Source organism: Microplitis demolitor, chromosome 10 (assembly GCF_026212275.2).
Source record: "Microplitis demolitor isolate Queensland-Clemson2020A chromosome 10, iyMicDemo2.1a, whole genome shotgun sequence".
Classification (NCBI taxonomy): domain Eukaryota; kingdom Metazoa; phylum Arthropoda; class Insecta; order Hymenoptera; family Braconidae; genus Microplitis; species Microplitis demolitor.
The window spans coordinates 17,513,044-17,530,554 of NC_068554.1; the positions used below are offsets into that span (position 1 = coordinate 17,513,044).

General features: G+C 30.7%; 3 protein-coding genes and 1 long non-coding RNA gene across 8 annotated transcripts; 2 read left to right on the forward strand and 2 right to left on the reverse strand.

Moving 5' to 3' along the window:
* The first annotated feature begins 107 nt into the window (after window positions 1–107).
* Window positions 108–4,727, forward strand: LOC103577824 (PDZ domain-containing protein 8). Of its 2 annotated transcripts, XM_008558644.3 has the most exons (7): window positions 108–853; window positions 1,197–2,739; window positions 2,897–3,156; window positions 3,213–3,431; window positions 3,747–3,890; window positions 4,134–4,316; window positions 4,385–4,727. In XM_008558644.3, exons 1-7 carry the CDS (start codon window positions 443–445, stop codon window positions 4,568–4,570), a joined length of 2,946 nt encoding a protein of 981 aa, XP_008556866.1. In that variant the 5' UTR covers window positions 108–442; the 3' UTR covers window positions 4,571–4,727. The 2 variants fall into 2 exon arrangements, with proteins under 2 accessions (XP_008556866.1, XP_008556867.1); XM_008558645.2 differs by lacking the exons at window positions 3,747–3,890; window positions 4,134–4,316; window positions 4,385–4,727 and adding an exon at window positions 3,667–3,710.
* A 1,195-nt stretch (window positions 4,728–5,922) lies between these two features.
* On the forward strand, window positions 5,923–9,526 carry LOC103577822 (leucine-rich repeat-containing protein 57). 2 transcript variants are annotated; one of them, XM_008558642.3, is made up of 4 exons: window positions 5,923–6,251; window positions 8,137–8,280; window positions 8,354–8,521; window positions 8,598–9,526. In XM_008558642.3, the coding sequence occupies exons 1-4, from the start codon at window positions 6,092–6,094 to the stop codon at window positions 8,759–8,761; spliced, it is 636 nt and encodes a 211-aa protein (XP_008556864.1). In that variant the 5' UTR covers window positions 5,923–6,091; the 3' UTR covers window positions 8,762–9,526. The 2 variants fall into 2 exon arrangements, with proteins under 2 accessions (XP_008556864.1, XP_008556865.1); XM_008558643.3 differs by lacking the exon at window positions 5,923–6,251 and adding an exon at window positions 7,140–7,368.
* A 201-nt stretch (window positions 9,527–9,727) lies between these two features.
* LOC103577821 (formin-binding protein 1-like) lies at window positions 9,728–16,624 on the reverse strand. 3 transcript variants are annotated; one of them, XM_014443425.2, is made up of 8 exons: window positions 16,446–16,469; window positions 15,801–15,916; window positions 14,643–15,147; window positions 13,815–14,174; window positions 12,279–12,553; window positions 11,743–11,931; window positions 11,469–11,608; window positions 9,728–11,335 (listed from the first exon to the last, which is right to left on the reverse strand). In XM_014443425.2, exons 1-8 carry the CDS (start codon window positions 16,467–16,469, stop codon window positions 11,178–11,180), a joined length of 1,767 nt encoding a protein of 588 aa, XP_014298911.1. In that variant the 3' UTR covers window positions 9,728–11,177. The 3 variants fall into 3 exon arrangements, with proteins under 3 accessions (XP_014298911.1, XP_008556863.1, XP_053598254.1); XM_008558641.3 differs by having other exon boundaries at window positions 9,730–11,335; window positions 12,279–12,586; XM_053742279.1 differs by having other exon boundaries at window positions 9,741–11,335; window positions 11,469–11,596; window positions 12,279–12,586; window positions 16,446–16,624.
* A 460-nt stretch (window positions 16,625–17,084) lies between these two features.
* Window positions 17,085–17,500, reverse strand: LOC128668714 (uncharacterized). Its single transcript, XR_008404359.1, has 2 exons — window positions 17,383–17,500; window positions 17,085–17,307 (listed from the first exon to the last, which is right to left on the reverse strand). It is a non-coding gene; the product is annotated as an uncharacterized LOC128668714 (long non-coding RNA).
* Window positions 17,501–17,511: the final 11 nt, after the last annotated feature.

Here is a 17,511-nt window from a genome sequence, read left to right on the forward strand (position 1 = left end):
AAATCATAATCTTGTCTCTTATAGTGTCAATAATTGGTAAAGTCTCTTCTTTTTTTTAAATTTAACCAACCAAATCTTTTATAATACAAACTGTCATGTTCAAATTTTGAAATTTTATAAATTTCAATACTAAACTTATAGTTAAAAAATCGTTTACACTGTTTACCGATAAAATGGCTGCCTATTTTACTAATTGAAAAAATGGCGGAGGCGTAGAATCAAAAATGGCGGAAAAATCAATACAGTTCGTAATAAATACGAATTTACCCCTTCTTAAATTTTTATAATAAAAAAAAAAATAAAATAAGTGTTGTAGTGCTAATAAGTATAAATTATTACAAAGAAATAGAAGCAATAATTAAAAAAAATAACCAAGTAGTGAAAGAAAATAAAAAAAAAGTACTTATGGATTTAATGAGTCATTAAATGTTGTCCAATTACTATGGACTTATTTTTAATGTTAATTCTGGCTGTGTTTATATTTGTATGTGGAATAATATGTACGTTAGCTGTAGAGTTTTATATATTGAAAAAATATTTCGAATATGGTCCGGCATCAAAATTAACAGAGAAAATAACGACTTCATATGGAAAAGCCGAATTACCTGACGAATTGATTAAATCGATAAACGATGAGTTTAAAGAAAAAACAGGCTCGTCGTCTACTGGCACTAGGGGACACTATCCGTCTCAGGGTAATGAAAACTTGGCAATTAATTTGACTCTCCAATTTTTGTTCAATGAACTTAAAAATGCTGAGCGGGTCAGGCTGTGGTTATACAGAAAGTTGAATAATGAGTTCAAGGAATTGTTGACGCAGACAACTACTGGAAGGTTGTTTGACAGTGTTCAGGTATTTTTTATTTTTTAGTCCGACTGCATTTTTTTGGAAATTTATTAGGCTTGTGGGTACTCTTTCCAGAGGAAATTTAATTTCCTACAATTTTTGACTCTTATCATTTTTTACTCAGATCAATAATTTACGAGATAAATATAATGAGTACTAGTAATTATCATTATTATAACTTCTATGATAAAAATTGGGAATACATAGGGCTTGTGGGTACTCTTTCCAGACGAAATTCAATTTTCTAAAATTTTTACCTCATATTATTTTCTTCTAAGCCCAATAGTTTCCTAGATAAATGCACTAGCTCTTAAAAAAAAAAATCCAACAATTAATAAACTTCTTCCAGCTGCGAGATTTGAACCTCGGCAGCCAGTTTCCAACGATCAAAGGCCTTGAAGTAGCAGCTGCGGTAATTGATAAAGACACTGGGCTCCTCGAAACCCTAGACCTGGCTTTAGACCTTCACTACTCCGGGAACTTCCAGCTTTCAATAGACGTAAAAATGCTTTTGGGTAAAACCGCATATCTATTTCTTCAAGTAAAGCAGATTTCAGGCAAAGCACGTCTGCAATTCACCCGAATCCCTTACACCCACTGGTCCCTCAGTTTCTACACGGAGCCCGTCCTCGAACTCGAAGTCCAGTCTCATTTCCAAGGCCGTCAACTTCAACCTCAGATAGTTTCTCTTATAATCGGTCAAATTAGACGAGCAATTCGTCGCAAACACACGTTACCTCGTTACAAAATGCGATACAAGCCATTTTTCCGTCGCCTAAACGACGAAGACATTGACCTGACTGATGTTGTCAATGTCCAGCTAACTCCAGGACACCTAGATGTCGTTCTGGTCGAAATAAGCCGCCTTAATTTGGCCCAGAGTAACCTAACCCTCGACGATTTATCTCTAGTAGAAATCTACTGTACGATTAGCGTCGATTCCACTCCCTGGGTCTACTTAACCCAATATGCCGGCGTTCCTTACATGGTCCTCGACTTGATTATCAGCAAGACGACAAATCACCAACTAGGAGTCGTCTTCAAACAGGAAATGGTACCAGAAATTGGCCAAAATTGTGTTGTAGTTGAAAATATTGTCTCTGGAAGCCCAGCTGCCATTGCTGAGATGCGCAAGGGAGACATTTTGGTATCAGTTGATGGTAAAAAAGTTTCTAATATGAATCAAGTTGGCAAAATGGTTAAAAATGCTGCTCAAAGACGTTTTATTATAAGAGTTGAACGTAAATATTTAAAGATTGATTTAGATCGATTTAATTGTGGGTTGAAATCTGAAGATGATGGACTGCATCATTTTCCAGCAACTGCGCATGTGTCAAATGTTAGTGCGCAGCCATATCATGGTAACATGGCGCCATTTTGTGTTACTGCACATGGATTAGGAAAAGGAAATAAACATGAGCCACAAATAAAATTTTCTGATTTAAAAGAACATCATTCGGATAATGAGACTCCGATGGATCGAGGAGACACTGGAATTAAATTATTCCGTCGACGCAAGAGCAGCGTCCATGTACCTGAAGACTCACCGGCACTTGAGCCATTGAGTAGAAGAATATCGACGATAAGCAACCAGTCGACTGGATCGAGCAATGCTTGGTCCGACGAGCCACTCACGATAAATGATCTCACCTCGATGACCAAAGAGAAGGCTTACGCCTCGACGATAACCTTCGAGGAGACGAGGACTTTTCAGATTGAGTCCGAGTTCCAGTACTTGAACGTTGGAGTCTGGGCGAGACATAGAGGTAGTGATACGGCGCCGAAAATTGTCGGGTATCTTAATGTGCCTATGAAACTGGTGCTGAGTCAGTGCTCGACATCCACCACGGGATTTTATTTGAAACCTCATCCGCTGCTTCCACCGGATACAGGTTAGTTATTTTAATTTTGAGAATAAATAGGGCTTGTGGGTACTCTTTCCAGAGGAAATTTAATTTCTTACAACTTTTGACTCTTATAATTTTTTCCTCAGATCAATAGTTTACGAGATAATTACCACGGGTAGCTAATGATTAATTATTTTTTCAGCTTCATTTGCATCACTCAATTCTAAATTACAAGGATACTCAGGATTTGATCCAAGCCTGTGTTATGGTGATATTTTGTTGTCTTACCGATGGACATCTAGTCAATCGAAACGTCGTAATGCCAGTGGAGATTCGAGTAAAAAAGAAGAAATAAAAAACACTACAGCTTTTGCTGGTGGTGATAATACTGATAAAAAAAGCCATGATTTTATACGCACGCATTTTCATCGTGCGACTCACTGTGATTTTTGTTCAAAAAAGGTAATTTTTATAAGTTTTAGGTAAAATTTTTAAATTAAATGAATTAATTATAATAGATCTGGCTGAAAGACGCGACTCAGTGCCGAGACTGTGGGATGGTATGTCACAAAAAATGTCAAACCCGCTGCCAAAGCTCAACCGCCTGCGGAGCTGAAAGTCTAACAAATTTAGCGTTCGAAGCCGACGAGCTGACGACCGAGGGCTCAGCGAATTCTTCGCTTAGCGGAGACATAAATCCCGAAATATCGTTAACAAGTTGTGATGAAAACGTTCAGGTATACGTCAATAATAACATCAACAACAGCAGCATCAGCAACAACACATAGTACAAACTTCCATTTTATTTATTTTATTTTTTTTTTTCGTTAAACTCTGCTTCATTTTTATTTATTTTTATTTTTTATTAGCCTAGTCATTAATTATAAATAAAAAAAAAAATACTTTGTAAGAAAAAAAAATAAAATTTCGATATTATTTGAGCTGGTTATTTTTTACATTGAAATTATTCAGCTGACGGTACAATACAGGGACTAGATTTATTTAATGGACGTTAGAAAAAAAAAAGAAAAAAAAATTAATTAAAAATTTAGGGAGTGGCTGTGAAGGCTTCTGCGATAGCTAACACCTTGCTGGGACTTAAGAAAGCCGGTAGTACCAGTAACTTGGCCCCACCGACGTCTTCAGGTGGCTTGGGGTCACGCAGTCTCCCGCCAAGTCCTTGTGCCAGTCGTAAGGTATATTTCAATTTTTATTGGAAAATTATGCATGCAGGGGAGTAGATTATTCAATTTCCGGTAGAATGAGTACCCACATCGATATGTTTGGGTCACTTTATATTTTTTTTTTTTTTAAATAAAAATTTGGAATTTTTTAAAAATTTTTATCAGAAAAACTGATGTTATATTTGTGTTAACTAACAAATTTCCTCTAATTTTAGTACCCACATTGATATGTTTCGGTGACTTTTTTATTTTCAGAATTCGCTAGTAGGTGGATTAGGAATAAGTCCAGATTTACTTGAAGGGGCGGAACCGAGTGTAGCAAGTCCTCTGATAGCTGGAGAATTAAATGACGGTCTAATGTCTCATGCCAAAGAAACGGGTAAATTTTTGTACTGTGACCTGGAGCAAAATGAACGAATTGAAAAAATAAATTTTATGGTAAGTTAAACAATATAATTAAACAGTTCATTTTTTTTTTAAGCTTTAATACTTAATTTGAATTACAGATGGGAAAATTGAAAGCTGCATTGGACGTGGAAACAAATTCTAGACACGAATTGTCACAGTCAAATGACTCTGACAGTGGAAAATTAATTGCACAGAGTGATTTACGTGTTCAAGCACTTTCTGTATTACTGTTACATTATTGTGCGGGCCTACAACATGCCCAAGAGTTCAAAAAAACGGCCTAAAATTATAAACTGCTTTTTCGTCAATTTTAAAAAATAAATATGTCAATTGGAAATAATTGCACTGTTGCACCAAAGAACACCAAATATAAGCTTTATAAAATATTGTGTTTATGCACATTGTAAAAAATATTAAATGTTATTAAATATATATATTCATTAAAATAATGTATATTGTTATTATTTCTGGAAATATTCATAGTAAATAGGTCTTGTGGGTATTCTTTCCAGAGGAAATTTAATTTCCTACAATTTTTGATTCTTATAATTTTTTTCTCAGATCAATAGTTTACAGGATAAATATAGTGAGTACTAGTAATTATTATTATTATGTCTTCTATGGTAAATATTTGGAATAAATAGGTCATGTGGGTACTCTTTCCAGAGGAAATTCAATTTCCTTCAACTTTTGACTCTTATCATTTTTCCCTCAGAACGATAGTTTACGAGATAAATATAGTGAGCACTAGTGATTATTATCGTTTTGAGTTCTATGATAAAAATTTGAAATAAATGGGGTTTGTTGGTACTCTTTCCAAAGTAAATTTTATGTCCTATCTTTTACTCTCTATAACTTTCCTCCTAAAATTCACCGTTTCCAAAATAAATTCCCTACTCTCCAAATTACCCACTATTTTTTTTCACTTCCAAACCCTATCGTCATGGTACTCAATCTTCAGGAAATCGAACCTTCTCAAATATTCCTCTCTTACAATTTTTTGATAAAACGATCCCTTCACCTAATAATCGTGATCAGCCGATTTACCAAAACAAATATTTACAAAAACTTAAAAATAATCCAAACAAAGCGCATAAAGCAAAAGCATTGACTCCTCCAAGGTCCTCCGACTTAAAAACGGAAATTTACAAGTACGTCATATTTTTTTTTATTATTTGTTTTTAAACTCTAAAGCCAAAACTCTCAAGTCATGGGGGATTTTGGTCTATTTTTGATCAAGAACGCAGTATTTTTTGGCTCATGTCCAGTCTATTTGTCAATTTTATTCCGTATTAAGTAATTAATTAATTGTTTTTTTTTTTTCATCTCACCCCCACCAGCGATTACTTGTCCCACCCAAAAAAAAATTATCAATCAAATTATAATAAATTAATTTTCGGCGGGTATAAAATTGGCGCGTAATTTAAAATTCAAACAAAGAGTTTAAATAAATATTTTTTTTTTTTTCGTGTAATTTATTTATTTTTTTTTTTTTTTTTTTAAATAAAAATTGAGTTGACTCAATAGAACATGTGGGTAAGGTGCGTTGCCCGGTGGGAGATATATGTCATAGCGGGAAAGCTTAAATAGCTCTGGTGCTCTTTATCCGCGGCAGTAACTCGCGAGTCTTGTATACTAAAGTATTATTTTTATTTTTATTTTTATTATTTATATTTAAATTCAGAGTTCAGTGTTTAGATAACAGGTGAAAGTAAATGTTTGTACACTGAAGCGTTAATATAATAATAAATAATAATTATTACATATACCTGTATATATTTATTTATTAATTAATTTTAAAAATAATGAAGCCGCCATACGAAAACACGGAAGGTGTTATCGCGCAATTGTCTCAAGAAGAAGGCGAACGTAATGTCGCAACAGCTATTTGTGTCCAACTGGCTGGACGTGCGATTATCAGAGTTGTTTCGAGGTGTGAAGAAGCTCAGGATAATTGTAATTTGGGTAATTCTAATTTGTTTTTTTTTTATTGTAATTTGAATTTAAATTTTTGGCGGGAAAAAGAAAAATTTTGGTTTTTGTGAGTTTTGGGCTCGAAATTCAAAAGATTAGGGGGTAAAAATAGGCCAGGGTGAAAGATAAGACTTTTGGCTATAGTTTAAAAAAAAATTTTTTGAAATTTGAGTCAGTGGATCGCGAGATATTGGAGTTTTAAGTTTGAGTGTTTTGTTACCGAATAATTTTGAGTTATCGATTTAGAAAAGCGAAATATCGATTTTAATTTTCGATTTATTGGTTTTTTAAATATTATGTATCGATGTAAAACTTCGATATATCGATTTCATACTTTAAACTTTAATAAATCGATTCTAAAATTTGATGTATCGATTATTGACTCCAATGTATCAAAATCTAATTGTAGATATTCGATATGTTGATGCAGACTTCGATATATTGATTTAAAATTTTGATATATGAATTTTAGAAGTTTGAACTTCAATGTATAGATGTTAGACTTCGATACATCGATAAGAGTCTTCGATATATCGAAAACGAAAAATCGATTTCAAGATCGAAACTTCGATATTTCAATACGAAAATTTTGTACATCGATCTAGACTTCGATATATCGATGTAAATTTCGATATATCGATTGTCGAATTCGATATATTGTTTTTTTTTTCTTCAGAAAATGTAAATAAATTAAATTTATAGCTGAAGAAAAAATGGCAAGACCTTGGGACACAAAAGAAAGAAAAAAAGTTTATTATCTTTTTATTTATCTGGATAAATGCCCAATGCCATTGCCATATTTATAATTCCACATACGGTTTATTATTTATTTATTTATTTATTTTCTTTGTGCAGCAACAGCACGAAGATGATTCATCTCTATGATCTCTATCTCGCTCGGCCACCAACTAGTCTACTAGACATTTAAACTTTTTCCGTACTTCCGGTTTCTATTTTTAAATATACAAAGAATTATTTCGAACAGACTTTCGTAGTTTCGTAGTCGTATTGCCGTACATACAATCATACAAAGAGAAAAACAAAATGGCCAGCGCTGTTACGCGAGTTATTTTACGGTGCGAAGATGCTGAAAAAAATAATAAACTTGGTATTAATTAATTGCTTAAACTATTTTATATTTAACTATAAATTTTTTTTAAGGAATACGGACGCGGTAGTTGATTCTTTGTTTTAATTTAGTTCCGTATGAGAAACGAAAGCAAGTGAAAGTTTACATTTATTGTTTTTTTTTTTTTTTTTTTTTTTATTATTATTAATTCCGTCTAATTACTTAACTTTACTAAATAAAACAATTATTACGCTTTTACTTAAACATATTTTTAATTTCGCACCATATTAACCACTGACCATTTTACCCCCCATCGGGCGTTATGAGAAAAATTATCGGATGTTCATATGACTGACGTAATCCCGCGTTGAATGAGTACCAACAATCATATATTTTAACCGAGTACTCATATTTTAATTACTGACTTTTCATTTCTTTTAAATTTTTGCTAAAAAATTATTTTTATAAAAAAATTGATCATGTATTCGTATAGAGAATAAAATTTCCTGTAAAACGAGTACCCACAACGCTAGGGTCGGATAAAATCAGTGATTAGTGTAATTACTAATTAAAATTAATTAATACAAATTGAAATTTACTTAATGATGGAAATATAGGGATGTGGGTACTCAAACAAAAGGAAATTTTCTCGGCATCACAAAAATATTAGTAAAACTTTTGAAAAATTTTTTTTTGCAATTTCAATTTTGGAAAAAAACTTTTTTTTTTGACTACCATGATGTGGGTACTTAATCTTCAGGAAATTTAATGAGTAATTTTACAATGATAATAATTTTTGTGTTACAGATTTATCAGAGTGCCAATTAATTCAAGTACCTGACGCAGTTTATCATTTAATGAGACATACTGAATTAAAATCATGTGATTTAAGCAGTAATGTTATCACTAAAATACCACCTAAATTTGCTGTTAAATTTTCGTTAATAACTGGTGAATAATTTTTTTTTATTTTATAATTATTAAGTTGTCATTAAAAAAAAAAAAAATCTTCTTTTTATTTCAGAATTAAATTTAAGTCATAATCAAATAAGTAAATTACCAGATGAGCTCGCCGAGTTACAAGAATTAGAGAGACTCGATATTTCACATAATACATTTATATCATTACCACCAGTTACATATAGAATCCCACAACTAAAGCAATTGTTTGCTAACAATAATTCAATAATAGGTAATTATTATTATTATTATTATTATTAAAAAAGAAAAAAAAAATTACTGAATTAATTTAAAATTTTTTCTTCTAGATGTGGATGTTGAAAGACTCAAAAATGCACCATCGTTGGAATTTATCGATTTATGTGACAACACAATTCCACCAAAAATATATGATTTATTAAAAGATTTAAATTCAATTAAAATTGAATTAACGCCACGTCAACTTGAAGAGTGGGAGGATTTAACTGTCTAGCGATAACTTTATTTTTTAATTTATCTTTTTTTTTTTTTTTTTATAATAAGAAAATGTGATATTTGCTCAATGAGTCAATGCATTTCATTGGCCAAGTATTATTACAATATTTGTGATCTTTATTTAAACGTCAATGCATTTTAAACTGTATTGACAAATATCACTATTTACTGATACCGCTAACTATTATTATCAAATCTTTTAAAATTCATAACTTGGAAGAAAATTGAGATCGAGGCCCGTTTTTCGGCTCAAATTAAAGGTCAAGGTTCAAGGATCAATTTTTGTTAATGTTTGATCAAATTTCGATCAATAGTTTTCGAGATATCGATCTATTTAGATTCATAGAGATAGAGCCTGATTTTTAATAAATTTGAATTTTTGAATCGGAGCGGGAACTTTAGAAAATTTGTAACTTTTAGGAAAATTGAGATTAAGACTCGTATTTGGGCTCAAATCAAAGGTTAATGTTCAAAATAAAAAAAAAAAATTATTGATCGAATTGTCAGAAAAATCTCCACAATTATTGAGTGTACGATAAACCTTAACCGGAAGTAAAAAAAAAGTTAGCGGTTTGAAGATGAAAAAAATGAATTATAATTTTGTTGTCACGAGTAAACTGCCGTCAGCTGAAAAATAATTATAAAAACATTTATACTTAATAACTAATTACCTTATTGATTAATTCTAGTCATATATTTTTAGCATACATTAATTATCAATAATTAATTAATAAATAAATTATAATTAGCGCACAATTTTTATATAATTAATATTTAACAGTACTAACGATTGTATATTAATAAATGAAATTTTTTGACACTGATCAGTCAATACTTCTTTTTAGTACCTGTATTATTAATTTTTATTATTAATTATTTAATTAATTATAATAATAAAATTAAAATATTACAATAAAGTTATTGAGTCGAGTATCTACAATACTTATAATGATATAAAATCACAAAATATACATAATAAAGATACGGTTTAGTAAATAAAATAAAAAGATATTTATTAAAAATTTAACTCTCTGTACTGATTAAATAATAGTGCACTTTACGAGTTTCATAAAATTCTTGCAAACCATTGAGTTTAGAGGTAAATTTTATAAGACTAAAATTTGAGAGCATTTAATTTCCTGTGGAAAGAGTACCCACAAGACTTACTTATTTTATATATTTATTTGAGTAATTAGAGTAATGAAAAGTATGACACGGTATTTATCTTGAAAACGGTTGGTCGTAGGAAGAAAATTATAAGGACCAAAATTGTAAGGAATCGAATTTCCTTTGGAAAGAGTACCCACATGCCCTGCTAATTTTTGATTTAAAAAAAATATATATATATATATATTTAAATACCTAGTATATTTATCTCGTCAACTATCACTCTTATGACAAAACACGAAGAATAAAAAAATGATTTAAATTAAATTACCTGAAGAATGAATACCAACAAGACTTACTTATTTTAAATATTTGTTCGAGTAATTAGAGTAATTAAAAGTATGACTTGGAATTTATCTTGGAAATGGTTGGTCGTAGGAAGAAAGTTGTAAGGACCAAAATTGTAGGGAATTAAATTTCCTTTAGGAAGAGTACTCACATGCCCTACTTATTTTTAATTTATAAAACAAAAAATGTGTATTTTAATAGCTAGTATATTTATCTCGTGAACTATCACTCTTACGCCAAAATACAAAGAGTAAAAATATTTTTAAAATGAAATTTCTTCTCAAAAGAGTACCCACAAGCCCAACTTATTTCCTCATTAAAACTCAAGTGCACTATAAAAACTTAAATTAAACAAATTACAACCCCGTGTACAGAGAGCTAATTAAATAAATTTATAGTTACCCTTAACCCACCGTCGTATATACATCTTTTATTTATATATTTATATTTATATTTATATATATATTTTTTCTTCTTTTTAATTAATTAAATTAATAATTAATAAAAAGGATACACGAAACTTTTAATACCTTAAAAAAAGCACACGTAGTGTGACACAAGCACGTCAATCGAACGACAATGAAGCATTTTATAAATCGATCCATTATCTCTCGATTAAGCAATTTTCTTTTAATTTTTTGATTAATTAATTAATTAATTATAATTGTTCATATAAGCACTTTCCTTTCTTGTATTGCGTGTCGACGTAAATAAAATATAATTATTGTAATAATAATAATAATAATAATAATAGTAATTATAATAATTAAATTGAGAACAGATTGCACGATTAGCGTTTTGTTCTTATCTGAGTATTTGAATCGACTTACCCAAGTTAAAAACGATTAGATTAGTACTTTTTTTTTGTTTTTTGAATTTTTTTTTTTTTCGTTTTTTTTTTTTTGTTTTTTTTTTTTTGAAAAAATTATTATTTGTCGAAAAAAAATTTAGCAGGAAGGTTATGTGTCGAAAAGTTGATACTCTATGTAGGAGGTGGGAACAAAGCCCTCGATGGGCTGAGACATGCGACGTACTCGCGTCCAACCGTCCCCTTGGTCTAGTTCAATCATGTAGAGTTCCTCGCCATCGTACATAGGAATCGAACCTTCGGATGTACCTGAAAGAAATTGTTTTGGTATAAATTTATAGAAGGAAAAGTGTGATAGATACGGGTTAATTGTTGGGCTCTGAAAATTAAAATTTTTGAATCTGGAGGCGGGAGATTTAAAAATTCGTTTAAAAATAATTACCATCAAATGGATAGAGAGCACGACAAGTTCCCAGAGGAGGTTGAGCGTCGAGTTCATCAGCATCGTACTCCTCTCCAGCACCACTGCCAGGCAATGAAGTTCTCGAAGTACCAAGACCAGACTCCGGGCTATTCGTGGAACTGTGCATGAGTACGGTAAAGCTAATACCATTTTTTGCCTATTACGCGATGACTCAAAAACTCAAATCATCGCTACCAAATTTACTATCTTCTAACTAATTTAACTATATCACTAATTAATTTAAAAAACTTACTCATGTGTAGGCTGAGGTGTGCTAGGTGACGTTGTCTGTTTATGTGCTTGGGCATGAGCATTACCAACACTCGAGTCAGATGCAGACCGCGATAAACTTTCCTCACCGCCTGAATGACTCGATCGACGTGAACTCACTCGTGCTGATGACCCGTTACTCGTTGGGGCTTTTCTTTGTGCTTGACTTGGACTATTTTATAAATTATTAATATTTTTAAATACTCGGTTTTAATACTAGCTACTAATATCTTGGTAACTATCAATTATAGGACAAAATTTTACTGCACAAAAATTGTAGAGAATTCAATTTCCGGTAGAAAGAGTACCCACAAGCCCTATTTACCCGAAAAATTTACTAAAGTAAGAATAATAATTATTAGTATTGATACCCATTATATTTTTCTCGTAAACTAACAGCTTTAGAGAAAAATGTAATCAGTGAAAAGTTGTTCTAAATGAAATTTCCTCTGGAAAGAATACCCACAAGCCCTATTTAACTTAAATAGTTACCAAGATATTTAAAATAAATAAAATTACCTGGATAAACCGACTCCAGTTTTAATGGCATCATCAAAATAACCTTGGAACTTAATTAACTCAGAACCAAGCTTATCTAATTTGTGACTCGACTGATTAAGCTGGCCCTCTATACTCATAGGGTCGCCCAGCGCAGGATTTTGTTCATACACGCCCTTCATTTTCATCAGCGCATCCCTCGCTGCAGTCTCCTGGGCTATTTTAGCCTGTATCTCGTCTAATCTCTGCTGCAGTCGTTTCTTTCGCTGATTTGGCGGGAGATCGCTGCAGTCCTCCTTTGCAGCGTCACCGTAACCAGGTACATTATTCTACAGTTTAAATATTCATTTATTAATTTAGTAAGCAATTAATTCATTAATTGATTAATCAAAGGTTATTAAGCTTAATTAAACACTTAGACATCGCAAATTGATGAGAAAAAAATATTTAAAAAAAATGTTTAAGAAAATGAATTGCGTTGACAGACCTTTAAAGCTATGCACACCTCGATCAACTTCTGACGTTTGCGCATGAAACATATTATTACAAATAAGCTTATCATTCTTATGGTTAATAAAAGCAGGTAATTAACACACACAAATTAATTATCTATTTTATTTAGACGAAAAAAAAAATTAAGGGACTTTTTTTTATCGATTTTTAAAATCCCGAAATAAAGGGTGAGTTTTAAAAATTCATAACTTCTAGAAAAATTGAGATTAAGGACTCGGGTTGGGCTCATTTTGAGTCTGAGACCTTGAGGAACAAATTTTGTTTTTGGTTGATGAAGTTATGATTAATAGTTTTCGAGATATCGATCAATATAAATGGAAGTAGATTTTTAAAAATTGATTTTTAGATGAAATTTAAAAAATTCATAACTTCTGAGCTAATCAAGATAATAGAGCGTTTTTGGGCTCAAAGCAAAGCTTAGACCTTCAGGAGATAAAGTTTCAAGCAAAAGGTTTCGAGATATCGAATTTTTTAAACCCTGTCAAAATTAGAAAATTCTAATTTAGCAAAAATCTTTATTTAATTACCCAAAAACTAATCAATATATTGATCTGTAATTTGTCTTATTTTAAAGCTTGAACTTTCCCCTACAACTTTTATAAATATTCAATCAATTTTCAATCAATAGATTCCGAGTTATAGATTTTTAAAGTCTGCCTGGAAAATTATTATACTCAAAACAGCTTTCTCATCCTCTGCAATTCAAATTATTTATTACCAGTAATTGAAAAATTTTTCAAATTTTAATGTCGATTAATTTTCGAGTTGCACAAATTTGAATCCCTTAATTTTTTGAGGAAAATAAAAAAAAACGTAAAAGCAATTAAACAAAAAAAAAGACAATTAATCCCGACTAGTACTTACTAATAAATATGTATAGAAATATAAATAATCCCATTGCACATGTCGTAGATAAATAAATATAGAGATCGATCCCGAGAAAAAATAATAATTTAATTTAATTTATAAAATGAACATGCGAAGCAAAAAATAAATGAATTATGCCTGTCATTAAAATAATGAATTAATCAATAAATAAATTACCTTGTTGCTGCTGAATATTCCAAAGATTCCAACGCGTTTTTTAATTTTACCGCCCGAGACAGTGCCTTTTACTGTTAGATGATTATGAATGGGTTGCATTGTCGCGGTTTGGGACAATTGCGTGTTGCTGTCGTATGATTTAGCGACGGAAAGATCCTCAAATGGGAAATCACCCGGTGGCGTGAACCCACTTTTGAATCTCTCTATAACTAATAGCGTGTCTTCTTTTTCATTTATTTCATTTGCTGCTTTTTCAATACCATCGAGACACTGAGATATTATTGGTGCTACTGCTCGTTCGATTTCTACTGATTTTAACATGTAGTTACGCATATTTTTTATTCGCTTTTCATCTAATTCCTGAAATTTAAAACATTTTGTTTCTTAGTTTTAAATAATTCATAATTAGGTATTTAACATTTGAATTTTCGCGGGAATAATTTGACTTTTTAATTTTAAATACTCATAACTTTTAGAAAAATTTAAATTAAGGACTCGAGTTAGGCTCAAATTAAATCTGAGACCTTTTTCTACAATTTTCATTTTTGTCTGATCGAGTTTTGATCAATAGTTTCTGAGATATCGATTTTGAAAGCCAAGCTTTCATAATTAGATTAAGCCTAATTTCGAAATTTAAATTTAAAAAATTCATATGTCCAAAACTAATCAATATTGAGGACAGTAGTCAGTCTAATTTTAAAGATCAGATTCTTGGCTACAATTTTGACAGCTCAGTCGTCTATTTTTATCAATTAGTTCCAGAGATATCTAATTTTAAAGTGACGAGTCTGATTATCAATAAAAATAAAATAAAATAATAATAACAACCTGAAGTTGATGAAAAACTTGTGGCATAGCAGTATGATAATGTAGCGTCTGCATTTCATTAGTCTTCTGTAACTGATTAGCATACTCAGTTTTCGCTTCCTCACTCTGTTGTGTTTTCATCGTCATATTCATTCTCTGCTTCTCCACCTCCGCGCGCGATAAATTTAAATCTGCGTCAGCACGCTGATAATTTTCTAGTGCGCGCTCAGCCTCTCGGAATGCCTTTTCGTAGGCTTTACGAGCCCGCTCTAGACCACCAATCTGCGTTGCAAGAGTTGTCATCAGTCGCGCGCCTTCTTGCAAGTATTTTTTACGATCCTCTTTGAAATCTTTGACAAGTATCGTCAACTCGCGGAGTACATTAGCCTGAAGATTTTCTGCTATCACTTCCCGTTGTCCTGCCTGGTCATTTACTTCATTTAATTCAAGTTTAAACGCACGACAAGGACTGTATTGATAATCTTCATCTTCTTTCTTTTTTGGCAAATAATTTTTTACTAACCTCCTATAAACAATGATAATAATAATTATTATTATTATTATTATTATTAACGTTAATATTGAAGATAACTTGGGCTTGTTAGTACTCTTTCCAACGGAAATTCAATTCTCCACAATTTTTTATTCTTATAATTTTTTTCTCAGGTTAATAATTTACGAAATAAATATATGACTATTGGAAAAATATAATTATTATCATCACTTTACAAAATATGATACCAAAGTATGCCTTGTGGGTACTCTTTCTACCGGAAATTCAATTCTCTACAATATTTGACTCTTATAAATTTTTCTTCAGAGTGATAGTTTAAGAGATAAATATAATAAGCACTAGTAATTATTATTTTTATTATTCATATGATAAAAATTTTGAAAAATTGTAGCTTGTAAATTCTCTTTTAAAAGGAATTTAAATTTCCCACAATTTTTATCTGATTAAATTTTTTGGTAAAACTGATAGTTTACAAAATAAATATATGACTATTAAAAACATATAATTATTATCAACACTTTACGAAATAAAATATCAAAGTACGCCTTGTGGGTATTCTTTCCACCGGAAATTTCCTTCTTTTTAACTCGACACCTTAAAACTTTCTCTCAAAACCCAACCGTTTCCGAGAAATAAAAACCCTCTCCCAAAAGAAAATAACTCACCTCAAATTTCCCGCATACTCAACTTCAATTTTACATCTATCCCTTATAAAATGTCCATATCTCTCCAAAAAATCGATCCCTTTTTGAGTGTGTAGCGACAAATTGTCGTACTGATCCTAAAAAATAAAATTTATAAAAAAAAAATTAAACTTCCATTTTTGGTACAAAACCGGTTTTTTTTTTTTTTTTTTCTTATAACGTCGACAAATTTCCTTAATAAAATAATAAAACATGAGTCATAAATTGGGGGCGTCTCACCCTCATCGACCCCAAGGGAAAAATTCTATTTGAAAAAAAAAAATTAAATAACTGAATTTCGTAAAATTAAATAAAAAAGAAAGAAAAATTTATTTATAATTAATTGGATCACTATCAGGTACGAGGTCGAAAGTAAAAGGAGGGGGGTTGGAATGTCAAAAATTTAAATAAAAGTAAATAAAAAAAAAAAGTGAAAAAAATGCGTGTGATAAAAAATAAAATGAATGAATTGATAAATTAATGACAAATAAAATATATATGAGTCATAAATAAAAAGATTTGTTGATAATGTGACATAGATAGGGAATAAAACGACTTGGCGGTGACGGGGAGGAGGGAAAAAAAAAAAGTTACGGCCATACCTCAGTTACAAAAATAAAAACTTACCCAGAGTTCGCTGCCCCAACTCATTGTCGAGCAAGGGAACACAAATAAAATATTCCAACGCACATCTAATTATAAAGATTAATTATTGCAATAAGCTTTATATATTTTTAATATATTTATATATTTATTGTATCTGATATTTTACAACATGTCCGCCGTATTATAAACCACTGACTAAGTACCCACACCCTAAGGATTTTATTATTATGACGATACGAGAGTGCGCGGGAATTTTAAAATCACGCCATCTAGAGTTTTTTTTATTTTAAAACTACTGATGATAAAATTGACTACCATGTTGGCAGCAGAGTTGGAGTATCACAAAAAATTAAAAAAATTAAAAAATGGAAAAAACTCTTTAGAAGTAAATTTATTATGAAATGTCACTAATTAATTAATTACAACTAAGTCACGAAAATTTTTTTTTGACCCAATGTAGTCATATTTTTTTCCATCAATCTTTTTAAAAGGTAAAAATTAATTATTTCATTTATTTACTTAATTCTTAAAAAAAAAGGAAATTTTTTCTTTTTTTGTGTCATTACGAGTTAACTAAAGAAATAATAAGAATAAGTAGACAATGCTATCAAGGACAGTATAACCGGAAACAATATAAAATAAACAAACAAATTACAGATATTTATGGTGGGAATCATTTTTATTCAGACAATAACCATTACAATATATTAATAACTATTATATCTGAAATAAAATGAATTAAAAAGTAGACTTAGCGATGATACATATCACCACCAAAATTCTGTTGTTTAAAGGTCTCGGGGGTCACGCCACATGTTAACCGATCAAAATAATTTTTTCTGCAACCATAGGGACTGCAACATGGTTCACCACCCATAGTACACTGCAATAACATAACATTAAATATATTTATATTTATCAAATTATTGGCTAAGTTTAATTATATATATATATTTACGTCATCTCCATGTTGTACGCAAGCAAAAGAGCCAATCGCCAATAATGTGACCAATAATACAACAACAGTCAACTTGGGCATTGTTATAGAATTCGTTTTTTTTTTTTTTTATAATGAGTTGATCTGTAG

Bases quoted from the DNA above. Each gene is read 5' to 3' on its own strand.
- LOC103577822 (XM_008558642.3), top strand. From the start codon at position 6,092: ATGAAGCCGCCATACGAAAACACGGAAGGTGTTATCGCGCAATTGTCT. The intron at 6,252-8,136 runs GTAATTCTAATT...TTTGTGTTACAG, and splicing joins TCAGGATAATTGTAATTTGG to ATTTATCAGAGTGCCAATTA. The intron at 8,281-8,353 runs GTGAATAATTTT...TTTTTATTTCAG, and splicing joins TAAATTTTCGTTAATAACTG to AATTAAATTTAAGTCATAAT.
- LOC103577821 (XM_008558641.3), bottom strand. From the start codon at position 16,469: ATGAGTTGGGGCAGCGAACTCTGG. The intron at 15,148-15,800 runs GTGAGTTATTTT...CATTGTTTATAG, and splicing joins GAGTATGCGGGAAATTTGAG to GAGGTTAGTAAAAAATTATT. The intron at 11,336-11,468 runs GTAATTATTTTT...AATTTCTTTCAG, and splicing joins TGCTCTCTATCCATTTGATG to GTACATCCGAAGGTTCGATT.
- LOC103577824 (XM_008558644.3), top strand. From the start codon at position 443: ATGGACTTATTTTTAATGTTAATTCTGGCTGTGTTTATATTTGTATGT. The intron at 854-1,196 runs GTATTTTTTATT...AACTTCTTCCAG, and splicing joins GGTTGTTTGACAGTGTTCAG to CTGCGAGATTTGAACCTCGG. The intron at 4,317-4,384 runs GTAAGTTAAACA...TTTGAATTACAG, and splicing joins TTGAAAAAATAAATTTTATG to ATGGGAAAATTGAAAGCTGC.